Below are 22,501 nucleotides of genomic sequence, written 5' to 3' on the forward strand. Positions count from 1 at the left end.
TCGTAAAAAAAAAAAAAAAAAAAAGATCCAGCTGTCCTCTCCATCAGCAGTGCTTGAAAAAGACTCAATCAGACAAAAGAACAAACCAAAATATCCAGCTCACAGCCAAGATGAGAAGCTGTTAACATAGGATGTTCTAGTGAATTTCGAGTGTAGCCAAACCCATTCTAACACAGTCACAGGTGAACTTTGGCAGCCTTTCAAGTACCAACAACAATCTGCTAAAACAGTAGTATGGTGTGCCACTAGCAAACATGAGGCTATCAGTGGGAGTGTCAATGGTAGAGGTAGTCTTTGTGAAGTCAGACTAACTTTGACATGCAAAAGAAGCGCCAAGCGTGTTGCCATTGCAGCCAAAGCACTATTGGTGTTCTCTGCTCCAGTCTGGTGGGGCTCCTCTGACATGGCGGCACTCATCAGCTGCAAAAGACTGTGACAGCTTGGCTGTTTCTTCACCATTGGAATGAGGGAGAAGTTGTGAGGACCAGCAACCTCTGGCAGCTATCCCCAAACAGGATGTTACACCCCAATCTCAGTTACCCAACAAGGCTCTTAAAGGGTTAACTCTGGTTAATCCCATGATGCCTTAGCATTCAGACTCACTGTACTGTTTTCAAACACGCCTCATTGCTGTTGCCATAACAACAGGTGTAGGTGAGGGGTGCCACAATTCCATGCTCTGCTATGATGAAGGCCATGGTTGCTACTGCAGGCAGAGAGGCAGAGTGAAAAAGAGTGAGAATCATAGGGGGATGCTTTTTTAATTTGTTTGAAAGACATGCTCTGAAGCCTTGCTGAAAATTTACTCAGAGACATGGACCATAATTGTGCCATATGAAAAAATTACTCATCTCACAGAAAACCTGTAATGGAACTGCACATTGGTACAAAAGGGCTCTTGTGAAACAAGTGTACATTTTGCTCAACATGCAAAGTTGACACCATTCTCTTTAAAATGTTCCTTTATAGTGAAGAGAACAGAAGTAACATTTCAGTCTTCAACACTGAGATATTTAGAAAAAACCATTGTGACCTACAGTTAATCATCAAATGTCCTAAACAAATTAATTAATTTGCTATGGCTATGAGTGGGAGTGAAAAGCAACATTCCTTGAAAATATTCTAATGTCCTTTAGAACACCATCTCTGAAATATGTCATTGTGATTTTAGTACAATCCAGTAATATCTTAAAAGAGTAGAGTGTTGTTCACTATAGTTCTAAAACTGTAAAAGGAATGGTGCATCTACAAACTTCTCAAAATCATAATGTTGTGTACTCTGGATGCATTCTGACTACTGTAATCTGCTGTATGTAACAAAACATTTTCTGTTTTGCAATCTGATACTTTGTGAGGATATTTGATTAACTTTTTGACGCGGAGAAATGAGAGGCCAGTTTACACATTTTGGAGTTAATTTCTGAGGAGTTTAATTTTATTACAGAGAATGTAATGTTGTGTCCAACCGAAAATATGCTCAGCCCAAGAGAAAGAAGCATTAAATGTTTGCGATTCAAAAGTCAGTTACATGCCAGAACATTATCATTTTAAAGGACGGCCTCATCTATCTTTCCCCAGTAAAATACACCTGGGCATTCCTTGATCTCCAGCACCAAAAACTGCACCTCAGCCAGACCCTCTTCGTAGAACATCAGTCAGAAGTGGGTAGTTACCCTGCATGAAGCAAAGGCAGAGGTAATGACTGGGTTGTGAAAAGTCGTTACCAGCAAAGCCTTGTTGATGACAGGGCATGCTCTTGATGAGTGTAATTAAGACATCTCTCTCTAGGAGGTGGGGGTGCTGGCTAAAAGCTCATGTGTCTTCAACCCTCTGCAGAGATGCCAGACATGTGGAGGTGTCTGGGGCTGAGAGAGACTGTGGTTCAAATTCTAATGTAGGTGCAGTTTAGGGAACAACAATTAGTGTTAGGTTATCTGCAGGAAACTAGGGGTTAGGTTCACAGTCATGGCAGGCTGTCTGCAAGTAGTAATTTCCCACAGACGGGGTGCAAGAGAAAAGCCACCAGACTGCTGACAAATTGAAGTCAAACCTGGAAACAGTCAAAAGGGTCGAACAGGGGCGCAGTCAGAAAGGTTAAAATCAATGCTCAACTCCTCCAGTCCTCAAAGAGCTTCAAGTCTTCAACTGCTACCATGCAGCTGAGAGTGAGCTCTGTAAGGCACACAAATACATCTTCTCTTAAAAAAAGAAATAAAATAAATCTTTTGTGGTATTTTGTGGTATTTTTCTGTATCATTCTGGGTTCCACCTGGCAGGAGTTCAGAACTGAAAGGTAGAATCAAATTTTCACTCAGAAAGAAACGACAGAGATCCTTGATGGGAGTTATGTTGATCAGTGACTTCTTGGTTTCTAAATAATGTCTTTTGGACTGTGTGTCTGCAAGAGGTGATAATAGCAATTGTTCTGTATACTATCATAGGTCTGATTTGCAGGGGGATGCTGGTAAGTGTGCTTCTGGGCAGCTGTACACAAATAAACTGAGGGGCTAGCATACTGCAGCTTGGAAGCACATATTGATGTGTGAACAGAGGTCTGTCTCTACATTCAACTATCACTCAGCCCTGCGGCCATCGGCATTGTGGGCTCTGTAGTTGTGGGCACAGAACGCCTCTTCCTCACCTTCATAAAGTGGACACCTATGGGAAACTTGGTTGACACTTCTACTAATTTATTTGATCAACATTATATTTACGCAAAAATTAATAAAACAAATATCCGGAACTGCCAGTATCCTCCAGTCACACTGTCCTTTGCCTCCACAGATGTCGACTCTATTTTTTGATGATGTGGTTCTGCCACATCTCCCACACATTCTCCCACTTGGCTTCTGCATGCTACATAAAACTCCAGACCTGACTGTCTAAATGTATATAAAAAGAGATGCTTTTTCAAATGAAACCAACCTGTCCTTTGTGTAATACATTTCTCAGATGTCTGGAATTAAGTGAATTTGTCTCCCACTGTCGATGTAAAGCAGGGATTTAATGAGGAGCATTAGAGCTGGCTTCAGACAGGCTGTATTATTATTCACAGGAGCAGGCGGAATACTAAAGAGATGGAATGAGATAGACGCGCTCTCTGCACAACACATTTGCTCTTGTGAAGTAAAATAGCATATTTTAATACTTAATTAGTCCCGGTAAATTGTCTAAATTTATTCACAGAATAAAATTTACCAACTGCACCTGATGGTATGAATTGGACAGAGTTACTTCAGGTTTCATATCCATAATGATGGTAGATGAAAAGGACAAACTAAGTGGTATCATCAGATGTGATTTAATTTCATTGGACTACATGTTCATTAGTGCAATGGGAAAGCACTTTTTTGATGAAGACTTTATCCCCTTTAAAGAAAATTCAATGTTCAGAGGCTTATCTGATCCACCAATAGCCATCAGGCAGGAAATAGAAGAACCCTCTTGGAAGGCCTTACATTTTGCAGCATTGGCTTCCAAATTAACTCCACTCAACAAAAGGGCAAATTGAGGACACAACAAAACTGCAAAACCTCAAATTAATAACAGAAAAGCTCTTAGTATTATGTTGAATGATTAATCCCATCATGAAGCCGTGACTGTTTTTAATGTTTATTATGTTATGTGCTGTGTCACCACAGATTAGAGTTTCAACTGCCTTGCCTAGACTCTCCCTGGTGTGAGATCAATGACCAGAGCGTTTGCTCAGGGAGGATCAGCGTATCGCTGTCTTCTGAAATTGATTGCTGTGGACTGAGCAAACATTGAGATTTAGCTCCTGGATCGAGCCACCCTTAGAGCCAGGTGTGTGCGAGGCAACGCCTGTTGCCAAGTGACCCAAGTCAACGGAGACGCAGTTCAATATGGGGGGATCAACTTCTATCTCTGAGAAAGGAGGCGAGCCAGGCACTAAAACAGAGAATAATCTGACCTCAAAGAAAATGCCAAAGAGGTACGTTACGTACACGCTCTGTGAAGAAAAATGCCAAAGAGTTATGCGATGTGCATGCTCAGTAATCGAAATTGATAGTGCTCTTGGCATCCACTGGGGATCACCAGATTCAGAAGAAAAATTCCAGAGGCACTCCAGTAGTCGTTTGATCTTGACGCAGAACAGTGAAGGCTAGAGTGATGTCTACTGCAGCCTTGTTTTCAGAAACATTGTGTGCCTTTTAATGAGTGAAATTTGTTGAAAATTTGCTTTTTCATAAAAAGCTCATATTTAGGGGAATGGTATGGGTTTAATATGATTTGAGGGATTCTAGTCTGCATGTGTCCGAATAACGTCCTTCCTGTTGTTTAAACAGTGTGCCAGTGTCTAAACAGCTCTCCTCCATTAAAGGTAGGTCTGCCTCTTCCACGTAATGCCTTTATATTCTCAGTGTGATTGCTCCACATGAGCTCCTCCCACATGTTCACCCAGGCCTGACCAGGCACAGATTTTACGTCAATGTACAAAAGGGATTGTTGTTAATTACAGTAATACCGCAGTCGCTCTGTACAGAAGACAGTCTGTCACAGACGCAACTACAGGCCCTGGCAGGTCAGCTGTTCTGCTTCTGCATTTTAAAAATAAGTCGTCCCACATGCGACGGTGCGTGCTCCACTGCAGATGCAGTCTAGGAGAAGAGATGTTTTATTTTCCCGTGTGATGGAGCTCTTGTCTCCCCTGGTTGTCTGCCACGCTCCACTCTCCTTTCCTCTCCTCTCTCGTCAGCTTTGGCCAGAGGCTCTGACCTGGAGAAGGCCATAGCGACAGCAGCACTGGTCTTTTATAACTCGGCAGGACCAGATGGCAGAGTCAGCAAAGGAGACGCCAAAGAAATATTACTGACACAGTTTCAGACTTTCATGCGGGTAAGACTTTGCGCAGCCGGATGGAAAAGGCTATTATAGCTCTCCTCTCTGAGAAAGAGGGAGATTAAAGGAATCGCATAACCCTGGAGCACAGCAGAGAAATGGCAGGTAGCTGTGAAGTTTCTCAAAAGTTTCCCTTCACTATCATGGTGAAGTGAAGAACAGAGGACTAGTTTAAAAGACAGACGCAGTTTTACTTTCTGGAATTATTTAGGTGGCCAGGCCTGCTGCCGTGACAGTATGAATAGACCTTTGCTCACTGAAACAATACGCCTCCCTGGCCAGCAGTGAGGGTCTAAATATAAAGGCACCAAAACAGCATCACTAAAAACCTCCCATACATACCATCACTATTATGCATTATGCTATCCAAAATGTCTCCTGTTTATTGTATGCTACGAACATGGATATCACCCTTTCTCATAAACTTAATTCTGCCTAATTATACTCTTTCTCTAATTAGTATACAAAAATATTGTCCCATCTGCTGAGGGTGCTGAAATCTTAGATGATCATTGCACTCATGTTATGTCAAGTGGTTTCCCGTTATTACAGTTTAATGCATCAACGCATCCCACGATTCTCTACTTTGGCTGCTGTCAGTACCACACTTTATGAGATCATCAGAGAAGCCCTTCAAGGCTTCATGTTCATTGGGCAACTGTCTCTTTTAAAGGAGTTTTCCTGGAGACATATCAGAAATGTCTACTCACATGACAGCCCGTGTTGAGAGCAGGACTGCCGGGTGTGCGTGCATGTCTATCCACTCCGCTGGCTCGCTCATTAAAAATGACACGGGACCCCATTAAATGAGTGCTGAGAGACAACAGCAAGGGGGACATCACTTCCGCTTGTCCTGCAGGAGCGGAATGTCAGACTCAGGTCCCTTTAACATCACACAACATCCGCACTTATCTAAAAAAATCATTTAAACTGCTTTTACGGCACTTTTTCCTCAGCCTGAAGTTATGAGCATCTTAGCAAGTATCATGTTTTCAGTTCTTATGTAACATTTTTCTTTAGTTTTCAGTGACAGCTCAACCTGTGGTGATGTATAAGAAAAATGATTTTTACAGTATTGGCTCAAATTTTTGACTCAACCCTAAACATTTTTAACTTGAATTCAGTTGAGGATGAGGATTGAAATGTTCAGACAATGTATAAACAAACATAACATGAACCACTCACATGTCAGAAAATCTAGTAAAACTGTGGTTGTGCAGCTATTGAGGGAATGGTAGTTTCAGAAACATTGTGTGCCCATTGTAACCTTCAGGGAGCCAATGAGTCAGTGTGTGATTGCGTGAAACATTTTTGTTCTGGTGGAGTGTGCCACAGAGCTGTGGAAATTCTTGGTTAGAGTTAAAATCACTTTCTTACCTTCCAGGGACAAGAGTCAAAACCAAAATACAGAGAGGTCATGGAGGACCTGGAGAAGGATGCGGGTAGGAGAATAGCAGTAGAGGACTTCCTGCTTTTCATCCTCAGCCTGACAGTCACTTCAGAGCTGCTGCCAGAAATTCAAAGAGCAAGATCACAGTAAAGAAAAAGCCAGCCCTTTCTTTGCCCCGTGATATGCTCCAGTACCAGACCCAGGAGTAGTCAGCACTCGTTAAAGGCGACAGACTCAGCCCTTTCTTTTGTACACTGCAAATGACAAACTCTGTTCTCTTTAAAGGCACCCCCTTCCCCTCCGTCATCAAGGATGTTGCTGGCGTAATTAGTGGCTCTGTCAGATTGTTCTAAATTGGATCCTGGGCAAGGTTTGAATAAAAAAATATGAGAAATGTTGGAAATGAACAGATTTGGGTGGGGGGGGGGGGGGGGGGGGCTGTCTACTTGTTGTTTTAGTTATTCAGTCCACTCTGGCGAATGAGAGGTCTGAAAACATTTATTTTTATCCCATTCAATTCACAGAAAAATGAATAGTCTAATCACAGCTTCTCCTTTCAAGCTGTGCAAATGCATTACACCCACGCTGTCACCTCACAAACTTACATGTTAATTAAGCATGGTGCCTTTACTTATCCCCTAAAAATATCAACAAAATAACTGTTTTGTTACGATCAATCGCTTTTGTATGTCAAATAGTAAAATGTTATTGCAACCATGGGCCATAATAAAAGCACCTTTAATCAGCTGAAAACTGCAGAATACAAATTCTGAATTTTTGATGGATTCATTTGTTAAGAGAAGCCCAGCACCTGCTGAAAAAAAATCAATACGAGGTTGTAATTGGGTTTAACATGTGGAAGTGAATTTAGTCTTAATTTCCAGGCAGGGGTCAATTTCAGTAAGTCTATTCATTATGAGACATCCTCCTTTTAAGAAAAAAAGAAACATTGGCTTCAAAGATTACCTCAGGTTGACAGCTGTGAGCATTATTCCTTTCATTTAAGTCACTGAGGAGCTGGATTAATAGATAAGAGATCAGCACATTCTATCTGGTGTGCTGACAAATTCCATGGCAGCTGTTTGCTTCATTAACTTCTCAATGTTCTTTTCTCAGGAGACAACACTGCCCTGCTCAGACAGACTCAGTGTTCTGATGGTGTGTCAGCATGGGCTCAAACAATGCAACAGTTCAGACCAGATAACACTACACACAATAATACTTTTTTTCCAAGAAGAACTTCTCAGGGTTTGCCCTCTCTCATGATTTCATCCTGACAAATTTAGAGACAAATGCTACTGTGTATTGGGAAGTCTGGTTTAAAAACACATGCATATTCACTTCTGTTGGAAAGACTTATGAAGTATTTCATTCAGGGAATGTGTCATAAATTAGTGTTCAATGCAACCATAAAGGCAAAAAAAAAAAACTGAACCAGGAAGAGACAGATGTCATCAGTTATTAGTGTGGTGTGCTGAATTGGGAGCATGGCTTGCTATTGAAAGGTTGCAGGTTCAATTCCTCTGGGTGGCACTCTTTTTATGCCCTTGAGCAAGATGCTTAGCCTGAATTGCTTCAATAAATATTCAGGTAGATAAAGGTCAACTTTGAGCTATGTAAGCTGCCTTTGATGAGGGTGCCTGCAAAGCAGATACATAATGGGAATTGGAATGGGAAAATGTAACCTAATCTATTACCTAATCATGTCAGTGTTTTTCTTTGCATCTGAGTGGCCATCATGCATACCAGAGTAAGAATTGTTTTTGTATTTTTCTGTTTTACATGCCAGTTTCTTTTCATCCTACTGAGGAATCCACACTTCACTGGAGCACACTGAGGGATAGCCCATCATTCCAGCACCTGCTTCAAGAGGGATGACTTGTCTGGGGTGCAATCTCATATCTGACTAAGCAGCCTCAGATACACATGTGGGTGTTACTTCTAGTTGCACAGACTAAACCCAGAGACTGAAGAAATAGCCACAAATCAAAGAAGATATTGTTGGCAGAGTTCTAATCCAGTGTAATAAATCTGAAATATTATCAGCAGTTTTGAACAGTGTTGCAACCTACTCCTCCAATGTGCTTTACACAGCCTTTTGGTTTCTTTTCTTGTGGTTGTTTTGCCACTGGATTAATCCCACCCATCCCAAGTGGGGGCAGTCTGACTTCCTTGTAGAACAGGTTAAAGGGATGTGACCTCACCTGGGTTTTGGGTCCCTGGTTGCTGATTGAATATGACAAAACTGCTGTGTTTGGACTGAGCATTTATCAGTATTGTTTTGTTCAAGACCATATTCTTGGATTCAGAAACAGATAGTGCTGTTTTCTTCCATGCATGCTTTGCCCTCCTTTATCCAGGAACTGTGTGTGTTTTATTTTGTGCTTGTGGATTTTCTTTTTGAGGTTTATTTACCTAAATGCAACTTCAAAGACCCAGAGTCAGCCTGAGTGGCTGGAACTGGCTGCCCCAAGTGGACTGTTGGCAAGTGACCTTCAGAGAGTAGTCTCATGATCTCATCCATACCCTGCTTCCCAAGTGAGTCCCCTGTCAACATTTTGTGTCACTCGGGGATTGTAGTAGGTTGTCTATGTCTGAGTAGTGCCTCTGCTGTATATCTCTATTTACACACAAGGACCTATATTTTGCATAGATGAGAGCCAGGTTACGTGGCTGGATTTGTTATAGTCCCATAGCCACATGATGTGCTTTTTCTCTGCCATGTTAAAACAAAACATTCAGAGGCATATGTGGCACAGAAGATGATGTTACAGTAAAACTGCCACACTGTCTTCTTGGGAGCGTGAATGTGAAGCATGATTTCAGTGATACTGTCATTAGATGGCGTCTCAGACATGACATAGCTTCTACAATCAGCTGCTCAGAGCTTGGCTGAGATTTTTGCACACTCACCACAATGGGAGTTTGACAGGACCATACTGAAGAGATACTATCAGGAGTCCAAACACATGACTAAAAGTGTAAAAATAACAGTTTACATTCACGTTACAGTGCAGAAACAGTGTCATGTTACATACAATGGACAGAGATGTGTCTTGGTAAAATTTGACTTGACTGCTCTTTGTGGCAAGTTGTACGCCATGCTGTTGAGGATGTGAGCCCACCTATATGCAGTTGTCTTATATGTCATTGGCTGCACTTGTCCTTCCTGGTCATGGTGATGTTTCATGAATATCCAACTCCACAGCAGCAAGAATATTCCACTTCACTGCAACCTTCATACAGTCAAAGAAGGGAGCTACAGATAAACAGACTACAGGCCATTCCTGACAGGAAAACAAAAACTGACACTTAAAAAATAAAGAGGTTTATAGATCCATTGATTAAAACACAAATTTCCACTTGTATCTGAGAGTTACATTTCCTCAGCGAATGGGCCCTAAATGCTTTCCCTGACTTATGTCACTAACACTGCAGCTGTCTGTGAAAGAACGTGGCATGCAGAATCTCACGTCAATTGCGAGGTAATTGGATCTATGCTTCTAATGTTGAGTCATACTTTCAAGGGACAGAAGAGTCATACTTTCAATAGGAAAAAGCCACTGAACACATTTCCTTTGAAACTGTTGCTTATTAACCGCAGTTATGGACAGTTGGCACAGTGACATTAAACACAACTGACGAGATGCAAGGCTGTGTGAGGGTAAACCTCAGGCCAGTTGTGGAGAACACTAATGCCATCTGCTGGAGAAATGTTAGAACACACTGCATAGACATTTACCATGCACTCCCATTACAGAATGAAATGTCTGTTCAATTGATATATATCAGTTTGCATGGCCAATAAAACATAAAGATACATAAAGCCCATAAAACAAATATTTTGTTTAAAAACACAGGTATGAAGATGTTCAAAAAGATACATCAGTAATTAGTAACAGTCCAGTTCCATCCCTCTTGTCCCTTTCTCTCACACCCACAGGGTCTGAAATTAACACCTGCCTTATCTTTTTGGCAGGTTAACGTTGAAGGGTCACTAGCCACTCAGGCAGGTGCTTTCTGTGTTACAAAATAAACATTAATCCCTAGATGCATGGCTTACCCAACATACACTTTTATGCAGATGGGCTTACCAGAGACACAAACACACGTCATGCTTTCTATTGCCTGACGTGAACCTCATGACAACAAAGCTTCACTGTTGCACGATTTTGTAAATGAAAACATACAGAGCCCTGAAAACAGATGTGCGTTTTAAATCACCACTTAAATTGCTGTCTGGGTAGAGACATTGAAAATTCATTAGCAAACACCTGATTTTACTTTCAACTTTAATGCCAAAAAAGTCAGAAATTTCACATATACAGTATAAGTACATTTAGTAATGAAATACTTGCATGCCTATTTCCTGTATTCCCCTGAGGACTATCTATATTACTATCTGAGATAAAATCTGAATCTTCAGCAATAGCTGAAGTATCACAGAATGTATCAAATCAGTACATGGAAAGGCTTAGAAGTGCATAGACTGAGCTTAATGCAGAGGTGAATATTTTTTTGGCCTTTGCCAGCATTAAACTTGAACATAAAAGTATATTTTCTGTTTATGAATAAAGACAGGAAGGAACATCCAACGTGAAAATTGAATCTTCACAATACCGATGGATAATCCCCTGTTGAGACTGAAATAAGCCATGCCACTTAATGAGTTTAGAAACATATGACTCATTGTCTAAAATGACAGAAATATTTTTACGGTTGACAATATCAATGCTGCCTGTTTTTTACATCATGAAGCACCACATTACCACACACAATGTTATTCCCTCTGGAAAAACAGTTTAGACTTTTACGCCAATGGTTGTGGCTTTAGGAATTTGTCGTCCCTGTAACAGAAATGTCATCACCATCGATATGCCATTTTAGACACCTCAAGATGCAACTCACACCTGCAATCAAATGAATGTGGAATTCTGCCAGTTTGACAGAGCTCCTAAACATACACTGGGTTATGAGCACCATTCCGAGGAAACGTGTCTGTCCGTAGTGATATTTGCAATAGACACACTTTCAGAGGAGTCGTTTGCATTTCATTATGTGGAAGGGTAAAGCCTGGACCTCTCCATGCAGTCTGAGTGACAGAGGCACCAAACATGGCACAGTGAACTGCAACCCCAGTGTCACAGCCAAGCTCAGAGGGACAGTGATGGAAAGGTAATGCAAAATTCTTGTACGCTCTACAGCAGAATCAGTATCTACACACATCACAGATCACAATAACCCTGCTAACAAATGTACTGCATAAAAATATCAAAGGCAATGATTTGTCAGTTTGATTGTATTCCAACTGTGCTCTCGTTGTGAGATTGATTTTAAGAATCCTGTGTGTTGTCTGTACAGTATAAGAGAAGCAATTACAAAAAATATATACATAGTGAATTTGATCTGTTGAATCAGTATGTGCCTGAAAAGGATTAATCAGGACTGAATTTTAATGCAATCATCTATCTGAACGATGTTCATATGTCAGTGTTTATTGAGTGATTTATTCAAACACTGCTGGCAAAATCAGACCAAGCAAATCTTCAATGCATCAAGACTCTTCTCTTCAATACCATATCTAATGATGCACTCTTGTTTAGACACAGAATTTGATTTTTCATGTAAAAGCAATGGCCTTCTGCTACTATTAATTGAAACTTCAAGCGTAAAACAGCTGCAGAATGTAATCATAAGGTAGCACTGTTTATTTGAATTAAAGAGCTTGTGTTTTGGGGAGGGGGGGAGACACTAATAAAAGTGATAAGGCTAACATGCTAAAGTTCAGTGTGAGTTGCTGAACTTTGTTTTCCTCTGAGGTACCAGAGCACAGTGTCCTCTCAGCTGAGTCAAAACTGCAGTGCTCTTTTCCACTCATCTATTGCCACTGAATACATGTCCGAGAGCAGAAAAGCTCCAGCACTCAAACGGGGAGGGGCCATGAGGAAGGTGAAGAGGTCACTGGGCAGACTGCTCTCTCCCCTTCACCACAACCACCACCAGAATACAGGCCGCACCCCAAAAGACAGTGCAACAGCAGAGCAGCCTGGGTGCAAAACCTCCACAGGTAGAGTGACACTTCTTGAGAAGAGTTTACCATAGCCAAAGATGGATTTGGGATGGGCCCATAACAGGAGGGTGGCTGTAAGAGGACATTGCGGCACTCAATACTTTGTAAGAGGGAAGACAATTATGTGTCCAACTCCATCAGTGACCCTCCGGGCTATAATGGTGAATATCAAGGGAGTAGAGGAGACCAAACAGCACACTGTGGCGTCTCTAAAAATTCATTTGCTTCCTGAAATAAGGAGAGATCTGGTTATCATGGATATTTTCATTTACATTTTTTTCCACATTTTGCCAATGGCATCGAAAAGCTAACACTACGATTACTCACTTTTAATGCTCAATATGTTTAGGGTAGCCTTCCTAAGTATTATTACACAAATGTCCTTTAGCAAATCTGTTAAAATCTATGGGTTCATTGATTCTCAGTGCCACCTAGTGGTAAATATACAGAATTGATACTTTCCCATATTTGTAGCGCTGTAGGACTGACACTGAGGTATCTATATCGTACTTGAAGCACAGGCATGAGGACATGCCCGTCATCAGCCCTAATGTGTTTATCACACAGCCACAATCCAGGTGGATGTGGTGGAGGAAGAAATGCAGAGGTTTGTTGGCAATGATGTCGTGCTGAGATCCCGTCGCATGTCCCGAAGGGTCTCGGTCACTAGTCCGCCCTCACAAAGACAGAAGGTAACTTTCCATATATAAACTAGTACAATCAGTGATTTTTAAACCGTTCATTACAGATGTACCTGCCAGTGTGTATACTGCTGGGATCAGGGGGCTTATGTCCACTTTGTTTAGATTTCCCACAGAAAGAAAAACAGAGCATTTGCATTCCTGAAGAGGAGAAGGAGACCAGCCGAACGAAGCAGAAGGCAGTCGGCTGTGACCATAGCAAAACTGCAGACTCAAGTGAGGACTAATATTGTGCATGTAGCTCTAACCCATTAAACATGCTTTAGCAGCCATATATGAGAAAAATTCTTTCAGCGTTATGAATAGTAACATACAGCTCATTCTTGTCAAACTTGTAATTGGTTTGGGTGGTTTTTGATTTGGGTGGATTTGAGATAGTATCCACACCCTTCTAGTACACCACCTACAAGTCTTGGCATTTATCCAGCAATACAGATGGGTCCAATAGTGGGACAGTGCCTTCAGACGAAGTGTTAGCTGACTGAACAGACCCTGAGAGGTGGGAGCGTCTGAAGCCTCCCTCTCCTCCCTCCCACAGGTGGACGATCTGATTGGCACCATGGTGGATCAGTCCACACAGCTTCTGGCACAGAGGCGGGCCGAGCTGAAGCAATGCCAGGGTATGGGAGACCACATCCTGGACGCCAGCAAGCAGTTCCAGAGAGTCACTAAGAAGGCAACCAGAAAGCACAGGTGGTGGACCACATGCATTCCCTGTATATGGTGCTGCTAGGGGAATTCAGCCACATGGCAATTATGTTCGCATCTTTTTATAAGTTAGTACTTCCTGAATACATGCATGTTTTACCTTTATCTGGCAAAATAAGAGCATATGATTATTCTGCGAGAACTACTCATTTAATATTGAGGCTATGACTACCAAGGTTGTAGTGATGGACAATCACTGCTGTTTGAAATACACCCATTGTTGAAATACACAGTGAGCATCCCAACATCATCTGAATTTTACCACCAAATATTACACACAAGTCACATTGTGGATAACATGGCAAACCTGAAGCAAAAAAAAAAAAGTAAAAATAACAAAATTGTAGACAAACAACCGCTTTATTTGTATGCAAACATTTAAACCAATAAAAAAAAAAATCACAAGTTCAGATCAATTTAACAACATGAGAGAAAAAAAATTATAGGGAAAACAAATATTCTGACATATCATTGAAGAGGTAAAGCTGAAACATCACATCAATGTTCACTGTCCATTGTCCATTGGACTTTCCTGGGATTCCTCATTTTCTGATTTTTCATCATCTGATAAAAGAAATAAAGATGTTTTTTTTCCTCCCAATCAGAGCAAGCATTTAAAAACACACACACACACATCATCTGTCTACCATCCCTTTTGCATTTACTGAATTACAGCAAGGGAACTGTCTACACATAATTTGTTTATTGATCCCATAAACTATGCTGGCATGCCCCTCTAAACACACAAGCTGTTTGTTTGGCTTTCTCCCACCAAATTCTGTGCCTCAGAAGAGTGAAACCAAGAGTTCAAAACAGCCATCGCAGGAGTGCAGGGTCAACACTTACTTTCGAGAGTTTGCTGCAGCTCACGGATGGTGCTCAGCAGCACATGAAACTGTTTTTTCCTTAGCTCGAGCTGTGGAGGAGCAGAATGACCAGTCATAATCTGAAACAATCAGGGACTCAGAAAAACCAGCGCAGGTGAATGAACTGTATCCCTTACCTTGTCCTCCACATTCTCTTTTATATGACAGAGCTGCTGCAGTTCTTTGTCGAGAGCCTCCAGTTGCCTGGGATTAGAAGACAAATACTCCGATTTTAGAGATGAAGTGATGCATTAAAATTAGAATGTGTTCTGTTGTGTATGGTCAAAACTAATGAAAACATTCAAATTCACATTAAAATTCCACCACCGCTTTACCAAATGCAATTTTGCAAAGGTAGGAATGTGCATCAGAGATATTGATATTTTCCCCCAGGGATGCTTGACAGCTTTAGTTGTTTCAGTGGATGCATTTTTAGCCAGACCTGTCCTGACATTTAACAATAATCACAAAACTGAAATCAGCCCACAGGCACTAATAAAATGATGCGTAGCCCAGCGTATACTACATAGACCATCTATGCAGTCCATATTAAGAAGGTCAATATGTGGGAAGGTTTATATGTATATTTATACTGTGTGAATTTTAAATTCTAAACACAAATATTACCATGCAGATAACTGATTTATAACCAAATTATTTTGTCTAAATCTGCCTTCTTGCTTTGCCAGCCACCTTGAGAATACATTATCAGAGGTGCCTCAGCAGATGCTTTGCTGTTCAGACTTGTGGCACAGCTGTTGTGATCAGCATTCCCCAACTATTCTACTTATACTTTTTTATCAGACAAAGGAGAGTACTTACTTTAGTGTTTCATGTCTGTCTGGATGTTGCTGGATTACCTTTGCGAGTGCATCATATTCTAGAAAAAAAGTGACAGCATTCAGACTTTTGACTCAGACTTTCAGACTTATTTTGCTCAGACTTTCAAACACTACAAAGCAAATCAAAGCATTACAATATCAGCATATGAAATAAGTGACATACAGTTTGTCTACAGGGTAATGTGATTCCAAATCTAAAAATCAGACATCCCTTCTGTACACATAGTGCATAACTGGCATATAAAGCTGGGGAATCCATGCATCACCTTGTCGATTCTTTCGTATTCTCTTAGCTCTCATTATTTCTTTTTTACATTCAGCTATTTTCTCGTGTGCAGACGTGATGCTTTGCTCTGTAACAAAAATAAAGTATTACAATGCAGCACAATTCAAAAACAAAAGGACCAATCTTTCAGGTCATTTTCATATTCTGTGTTTCAGTCATGACAGCAGCAGAAGATGCATGTGAACATTCAACAAAAGTAGGCTAACTTCAAATGAGGCATTCATACAGACTTTCTATCATGAAACAATTTAACTTTAAATCATTTAGTTTTCGCTCATCAACAGGAATAAGAGGTTTCTCACCAATATCGCTGTATATTTTTTCATAATTTTCCATTTCCCTGAGGTTCATATCATACACCAATAAAGTCTTGCCCATTGAAAATTCACACTGTGCGAGGGTGCCCAGCATTCTCTGGTACTGCGTGAACCTGCAGAAGAGTGGTCGAAAGGTTAACCGTGTGGTGCATTGAACTTTAGGACATTTTCCAAAAGTAGTCAACCCTTGGCTGACCCACTTAAGACTTTACAGATGGACAAGCAGGGACATTAAAAGTTACATAAGTTTTGTCATCCCATCCAAAACTCGACTTGCTACTAAATGGTTAAGACCAAACAAGCTAAACCAAAGACAAAGAGAGTCTAGGAATCTTAGCACAGTATATAATTTTATTTACCCGTCCTCGTGTGACCCAGAATTGCACCATTTTGTGAAGCTTTTCAAGAGCACATTGATGCGTCGGTCGTCACCAGCTCCGTCGCCATCAATCAGTAGACGTTTCCGAATAACCTCGTCTACAATTAAAAACAATCAATTATTACTGCATGATTTTGTAGCTAGCTGGCTTGCTAAGAGATGTCCACTTACGAAATACGTAAGTGTTTGTGAGACAGACCAGCACTATGGCTAACTCATGAATCACGCCAGGTGGCTGCCTAGATAACTAACATTAGCTAGTGTTAAGACAGTAAAATGATTATGACATATCATCATCTAGCGAAGTTAGATTCTTACGTACTCATGCCGAACACTGCTACTTCACGTTAGATCTGTTGCTCATCAAGCTAACAGTAACTAGCAACTCACTTGTAGCTAGCGAGCTAGTTGGCTTGCTAGAGCTTGTGTATTGTAGTTAGCGAGTTAGCTAGGCCCCGATCTTGACACTATGTATTGTTGAACAGACCGGGCAAGCGCGCATTACATGGAAGCTAGCTAATTGCATCGTTACTCATCTAGATAGTTAGTTCGCTGTCGTATAATTAAAGAATCAATGTCACGTTTACAAATACGGCACAAATTGAATGATTGGCTGTAATGCAGAAAGTCATCAAAGCAATTTACCATCAGTTACGGACCCCATCGCTCGACGCTATTCGTCTATCTTCAAATAAAACTTTATTGGTGACTTAGAAAAATACATCTTTCCTGCAAAAAGGTTATTAGTTAATCAGCGCCCCGCCTCCGACAAAAGACGGCGATGATTGGTCAGAGGAACAAGGATGGTCTAACGACTTTAAAATACCCCGTAACTGCTTTCTGTTGACTGCCATTACGGCTCTAATTTCAACTCATTCCACTTGAAATGGCGTCCTCTCTAGATCCAAAATGGCGTAAATTTCCTTACCCTGTTGTGTTTGAAAATATCGTTCGCAGAAGACTGGTTGAAACGTGCATGCGTGTGGGGAAGGTGACGTCTGTGTCCCAGAATGCCGTCTGGTAAACAGACATGGAAGCACCTAGTAAAGACCTCCACAGTCAGTGAACATTGCATTCGCTCTTAACTCGCGATCTGTATCTTTAAATATCTGCTAAATTCAGTACATTGGAATCTCCCAGGACCAAAATTTACTTTCACAACGTTCTGGAACAAGGTAAGAGCAGATAGACGTGTTTCGTTGGTTGCTGTTAATTACAGTGCTTGACATCCACCTCCATCCTGGCTAGCAAGCTGCAAGGCACTATTTTATCATGTAGCTGGCCAGCTAGCTGACGACAATGAAACAGTTCAGCTTGCTAGTAGACTTAGCCATTTGGCTACCATTTAAATATCTTAACACAGTATCACAGTCTAGCTAGTTTAATAGCTAAGTTAGCTACTTAAAAAACAATTTCATAGTGGCTAGCTAGAATGTAAGAGAAAACAGCACCCAAGTTCTAACACTAGCACAGGTAATGTTAACCAACAGTGACGATAAACACATAAAGAAGAAAATGTGTAGTTTATCAACTATTTATTTATTTGACCTGTGCATTACAATGCGTTCTAATACTTTTTATTAATGAAAAATTTAAGGCAATAGTATGAAATAAAACAATCATGAGCATAGTGTGTGTGTCAGGTATTGTAGCTAACAGTGTTATGAATGATAATTCGTGGTACTCTAAGGCTCGCTATGTTCTGTGTGCATTGTGTACGGATGCAGTTATTTGTTAGTTGGTTGTTAAGCTCTCTATAATTTTGCACTTTTGGCATGTCAGTAAAGACTTTGAGTTCAGTCGTCTTTTAAATCCCGCGCTTGAACAGAACGTGCCCTGAATGTGCATTAGTGGGACGCGGTATTAACACGATTATCAGGATCGTCTGCAATTCTTGCTATTGGGGACCGCAGAAGGGGCTGTTTTTTTATCCCATTTTCTTTTCATCCTTTGTGAATCCGCATGATTCACTTACACCTAAATTATAGGTTCACATGCTATTGAACTCAAAGTATATTTATAGTGTCACAGTATGTAGCTAGTAACAATAAACAGGAAATTGTCTGCTGTTCTGCTTTTCAGGAAACATTTAAAGGGACAAAGCCATTGATAGTAATATTAAATATACCTGATCATTCTGTGCTGAATTGGATATTGTAACTTGTGATCTATATGGTAGCACCTTTTTCATTTCCATAAAAAAAACTTGGAAACAATCATTTGTAGCTAATTATCACGTGGTGTTTTTAATCGTGTTGTAGGGTCATGCTGTACATTGTAGGCTGACATATATTATATGCAGTATCCACCTGAAGCAATGCAATTAAACAGTTTTAGGAGAAAAGCATCCCATGGACAGTATTGCACATTTTGCTGATAGCATTGAGACTGCCCAGAGGTACAGTAGGTAATTAATTTATATACATGGTTCTAAGCCCTCAATCTGTGGAGACTAGCACCTCCAATGAAGATCCTAATGCAAACAGACAAGCACATAAATAAATGGATACATTAGGGTGAAGTTTTCTCAAAAAAGGTCAAAGTAGTGAAGCGACTGCTTTTTTTATTAGAGGGTTGCTGGTTCAAATTCTGGATGAGTCATTGCTGTTGTCCACTTCAGCAAAGGCACATTGCAAGAATAGCTTCAGAGAACATCCAACAGAATAAATAAAGAATGCGGGAACAAGCTGTGTATAGGGCTCTTGTAAAGCAAATAAATAATGAAAAATAAATATTGAAGCTAGAAGTCTACTTTGTGTTCTACCTGATCTGCTAAGTAAATGTAAGTTAACCTGCAAGGCTCATAATGAATTATAAAAATTGCTGGGAGGTGGGAAGGCAGAAGTACTTCACTGTAGTTAGGTTATAATGAGAACTTTAAGTTGTGTCAATGTCATGAGTGTTTTACTATTTTTAAGATTTAGCAACAGAGACAAACATAGGCAGTTTTCTTAGAGCCTGACCAGCGGAAATGATCTTAAATTAATTACATAATACTATGGTTGGCTTTCTACTATTCTTTTGTTTATATTTTCTTGGTGTTCAGACTTTTTTTCAGTATTCCTGTATTGCAAATGACAAAAAGGATCCATTAAGTTCAACTTGTATTTCCAAGTTCCATTTCGAAGAACAGTGTAAGATTACTGTAAAAACAATTCTGAAATCCTGTCCAGATGTTGTTTCTTTTGCTGTTACATTACATTGTGGTGCATTTTGTTCATGATGGTTGTTCTGGTTTCAACTCTTTAGAACACCAGTGGTTTGTATAAGCTGATGAACTGGGATATTTGATTTAACTTTATCGGTAATTAAATGCCTAAAGCCAGGAAAGATGTTCAGATGGTTTGGTGTTTTCAGTAATTTATCTGTAAAAGGGATTATTGAACTGAGAACTGCAAGACGCTCAGGTGGTCAACCAGGGATAGTACTTATTGGATTGGATTACTTGGCAGTGGCTGGGTTGTTCCATAAGTAGCTCATGCACACACATGAAAGCTCTTCTTGTGAAATGCAGGAACGACTGTGGCCAGATTTGCTTGTGCTGTGTTGTGTTGTCTTCCAGGTGGGTGATATGGAGATTCCCTTGAGGGTCATCATTTAAAGTGAACTGGGAACACGATAAAACCTGATGCGATTTCCTTTCAGATTCTCTGTTCAACTGGTGTGTCGGATCCTGATCACCCAAACTGATGAAGCTCGACTGATCTGAATAATAGGATTTTTGTTTTCACATCTGACAAGGTATGGGTCCAGTAAATTGCATCTTGATTCGCCGCGGTTTGATTTTCATGGATCCCAAACACAGATAAACCTTGATTTAGGCACAGCACCACAGCCACCACAACAAAGCCTGGAAAGCTGTGTACACAGTGATCATCCATTTCACTAGTAAGTCTGGAGCAGTCTGTTTCTTTGACTCCATACAGGCCAGTCAGGACAATCTGGCTATGATGTGATGTTCAAAGCACTTGGCAATATCAGTTGTGTTTTTATTATATTATTAATAATATAATAAAATAATTATATTATTATTATAACACATTTTCAAAAAGATTAGAAAATACCAGTAGGTCAGACAATGCAGACCTGTATTCAGGGAGAATTTAAGTCATAGTCTCAATTAGTATTCACTAATAAGATATGTTAAGTATAATTGAATGACATTTCATAATATTTGCCAGTTTAATGTGTTTTTAACTTAGATATGATTTGAATGTGAAATTATATAATGCCATGCAAGTCTCTGACATGCCTTAGTTCCTTAAATATGACTCATTTCTCAAAATGTTAACCCCCAAAGCTGAGAAATATAAGTGGAGTGGCATCACAATAACATTTTAATTTAATGGTGTAACCTTAAAGAGTTATCATGAAGTTAAACAGCAGTGTTTTATCTTTATGTAAAGCAGAGTGACAAAAAACACTAGTGACAGCTAAATCAGAGTTGTGGAGATAGAATCCTTCCCTAGCTGAATATGACCCCTAACAAATGATGCTGAATAGATGAGTCTGAAAACGCAGCATCCCTAAAATGAATTAACATTAAACTGAACCCCCTGATATGTTTGGGGTCTGAATTAGAGAGAATCTTGTCAATTATTGATAGTCTGGTACTTCATCAACAAATAAGGACTGCAGTATGAAGTAACACTGGAGCCCAGAATCACATGGGGTGCCAAGGGTGTGGACACTAGAACAGGTTCCTGGTACTGCAGATTCTTTGTCTTCTTACTGAAGTGTTCCATGTAGAAAGGTAGAAGATCATGTCTCCTTTGGTTATATTCTTTAACTTAACATTCCCAAACTGGAGAATATTTCTGCCCAGTTTACCACCATAAGTGCAAATCTAAGTGGCATTCAGGCAGTAAAAATTTTGATTTTTTTGCAAAGTGATATCTTTTAACAAACTTGATGATCAAAGGCCTCTTGTTTGACATACTGGTGAATTTTGGTTGAGAAGGTAAATGGTCCACTAAGCTTGAAATGGTGGACACCAGAAAGCATTGTAAATGGCAACAGCCATGATTACTTGTAAATCCTGCTAAGTAACACAAATTTGTGGCAGTGGTCCAGGACTTCTTGCATAATTCTACATGTGATTAAGATCTAAGTCATTGTAGTTTCTACATTGTGCTCAGATTTTCTATTTACAAACTGTAGCATATGCATCTTAACAATTTAAAAGATAAAGACCTATTTCAGGTCGTGTGTATGTAGTTTGCTGTCTGGAGGTAAAAATGTTTCTGTGGTGTTTTGTCATGTTGTTACTCTGGGAAGCAGATTTTTTAGAACAGATTTTTTTTATCTTAAAATTGTAACCGAAAAACGTAATATCGCGATGTTCGTGAGGCTTCAGAAAGTAAAAAGCGTGCATGTTGGTGTCTCACGAATGCAGTAAAGTTCGGTATTTTACTTTAATGTTCTGTGTATGAATAATCGTTTGCCCGAGATCTAATTGCTTTGAAAAATGCATCTAGTTAATTGGGAGGCCTAAAAGAAACGTTGATCATGTTAAAAATTCATTTGCACCCGAGTCCCGAGTTACTGTGTTAGGAAAGTTCACAAGCTGGCTGAAGTAACCAGCAAGACGGCAGATGAACATTACCTAATTGTGATGCACTGTTGTCAGGCCTTGCGTGTCGTGAAATCGATAATCCTACACTTTCACTTTCGGACTTATGTAAAATGTGCCTAATATTACGAGTAGTCTGCGTAGGCGAATCCTTGCTCCACACTGCGCAAAATCCGCACTTGTGAAAAATATGAATCGACGTGCTGTAAACCTGGGGCGAAGTAGGGCATCACAGGACATCCCACCCAGCAACAGAACAACAGAAGCTTTATTAAAGTACTCAGTTCTGTTTTTATTTTGTTGATAGCTACGTTATAATTAATAGCTACCAACATTCAATTTCATATCGATGGAAACGCATATGTCAACACAGAAAATTGTTTGTTTTCTAGAGACATTATTAGCACTAATATTGTACCAGCTAAGGTTTAGATACGTAATCACTAAAGCTATCGTTATGACATGTGCGTGCCTTTGAGCCATGACGTAGACTGAGTTTATTTAGCAATT

At 40.1% G+C, this 22,501-nt stretch overlaps 3 protein-coding genes across 3 annotated transcripts in view; 2 read left to right on the forward strand and 1 right to left on the reverse strand.

Moving 5' to 3' along the window:
• Window positions 1–3,941: 3,941 nt before the first annotated feature.
• Window positions 3,942–6,400, forward strand: LOC118779586 (sentan-like). Its single transcript, XM_036531758.1, has 4 exons — window positions 3,942–3,952; window positions 4,308–4,342; window positions 4,718–4,857; window positions 6,245–6,400. The coding sequence occupies exons 1-4, from the start codon at window positions 3,942–3,944 to the stop codon at window positions 6,398–6,400; spliced, it is 342 nt and encodes a 113-aa protein (XP_036387651.1).
• A 7,690-nt stretch (window positions 6,401–14,090) lies between these two features.
• Window positions 14,091–17,120, reverse strand: thoc7 (THO complex 7). Its single transcript, XM_036532068.1, has 8 exons — window positions 17,065–17,120; window positions 16,400–16,517; window positions 16,026–16,153; window positions 15,704–15,790; window positions 15,418–15,475; window positions 14,733–14,799; window positions 14,576–14,645; window positions 14,091–14,293 (listed from the first exon to the last, which is right to left on the reverse strand). The coding sequence occupies exons 1-8, from the start codon at window positions 17,081–17,083 to the stop codon at window positions 14,235–14,237; spliced, it is 606 nt and encodes a 201-aa protein (XP_036387961.1). The 5' UTR covers window positions 17,084–17,120; the 3' UTR covers window positions 14,091–14,234.
• Window positions 17,121–17,450: 330 nt separating this feature from the next.
• The window catches only part of LOC118779499 (ataxin-7), a 32,086-nt gene continuing 27,035 nt past the window's right edge, over window positions 17,451–22,501 (forward strand). The window contains exons 1-2 of the mRNA XM_036531637.1: window positions 17,451–17,594; window positions 20,065–20,160. The gene's annotated coding sequence lies outside the window, so the exon portion shown is untranslated. The remainder of the gene's footprint in view (window positions 17,595–20,064; window positions 20,161–22,501) is intronic.

This window comes from Megalops cyprinoides, chromosome 6, assembly GCF_013368585.1.
Source record: "Megalops cyprinoides isolate fMegCyp1 chromosome 6, fMegCyp1.pri, whole genome shotgun sequence".
NCBI classification, from domain to species: domain Eukaryota; kingdom Metazoa; phylum Chordata; class Actinopteri; order Elopiformes; family Megalopidae; genus Megalops; species Megalops cyprinoides.

What these genes read in the sequence shown, in the direction of transcription:
- LOC118779586 (XM_036531758.1), top strand. An exon ending in ACAGCTCTCCTCCATTAAAG is followed by an intron (nt 4,343 to 4,717) that starts GTAGGTCTGCCT and finishes CTCTCTCGTCAG; the next exon opens with CTTTGGCCAGAGGCTCTGAC. An exon ending in AGTTTCAGACTTTCATGCGG is followed by an intron (nt 4,858 to 6,244) that starts GTAAGACTTTGC and finishes CTTACCTTCCAG; the next exon opens with GGACAAGAGTCAAAACCAAA.
- thoc7 (XM_036532068.1), bottom strand. An exon ending in TCTGGGTCACACGAGGACGG is followed by an intron (nt 16,154 to 16,399) that starts GTAAATAAAATT and finishes ACTCTTCTGCAG; the next exon opens with GTTCACGCAGTACCAGAGAA. An exon ending in AAAAATATACAGCGATATTG is followed by an intron (nt 15,791 to 16,025) that starts GTGAGAAACCTC and finishes TTTTTGTTACAG; the next exon opens with AGCAAAGCATCACGTCTGCA.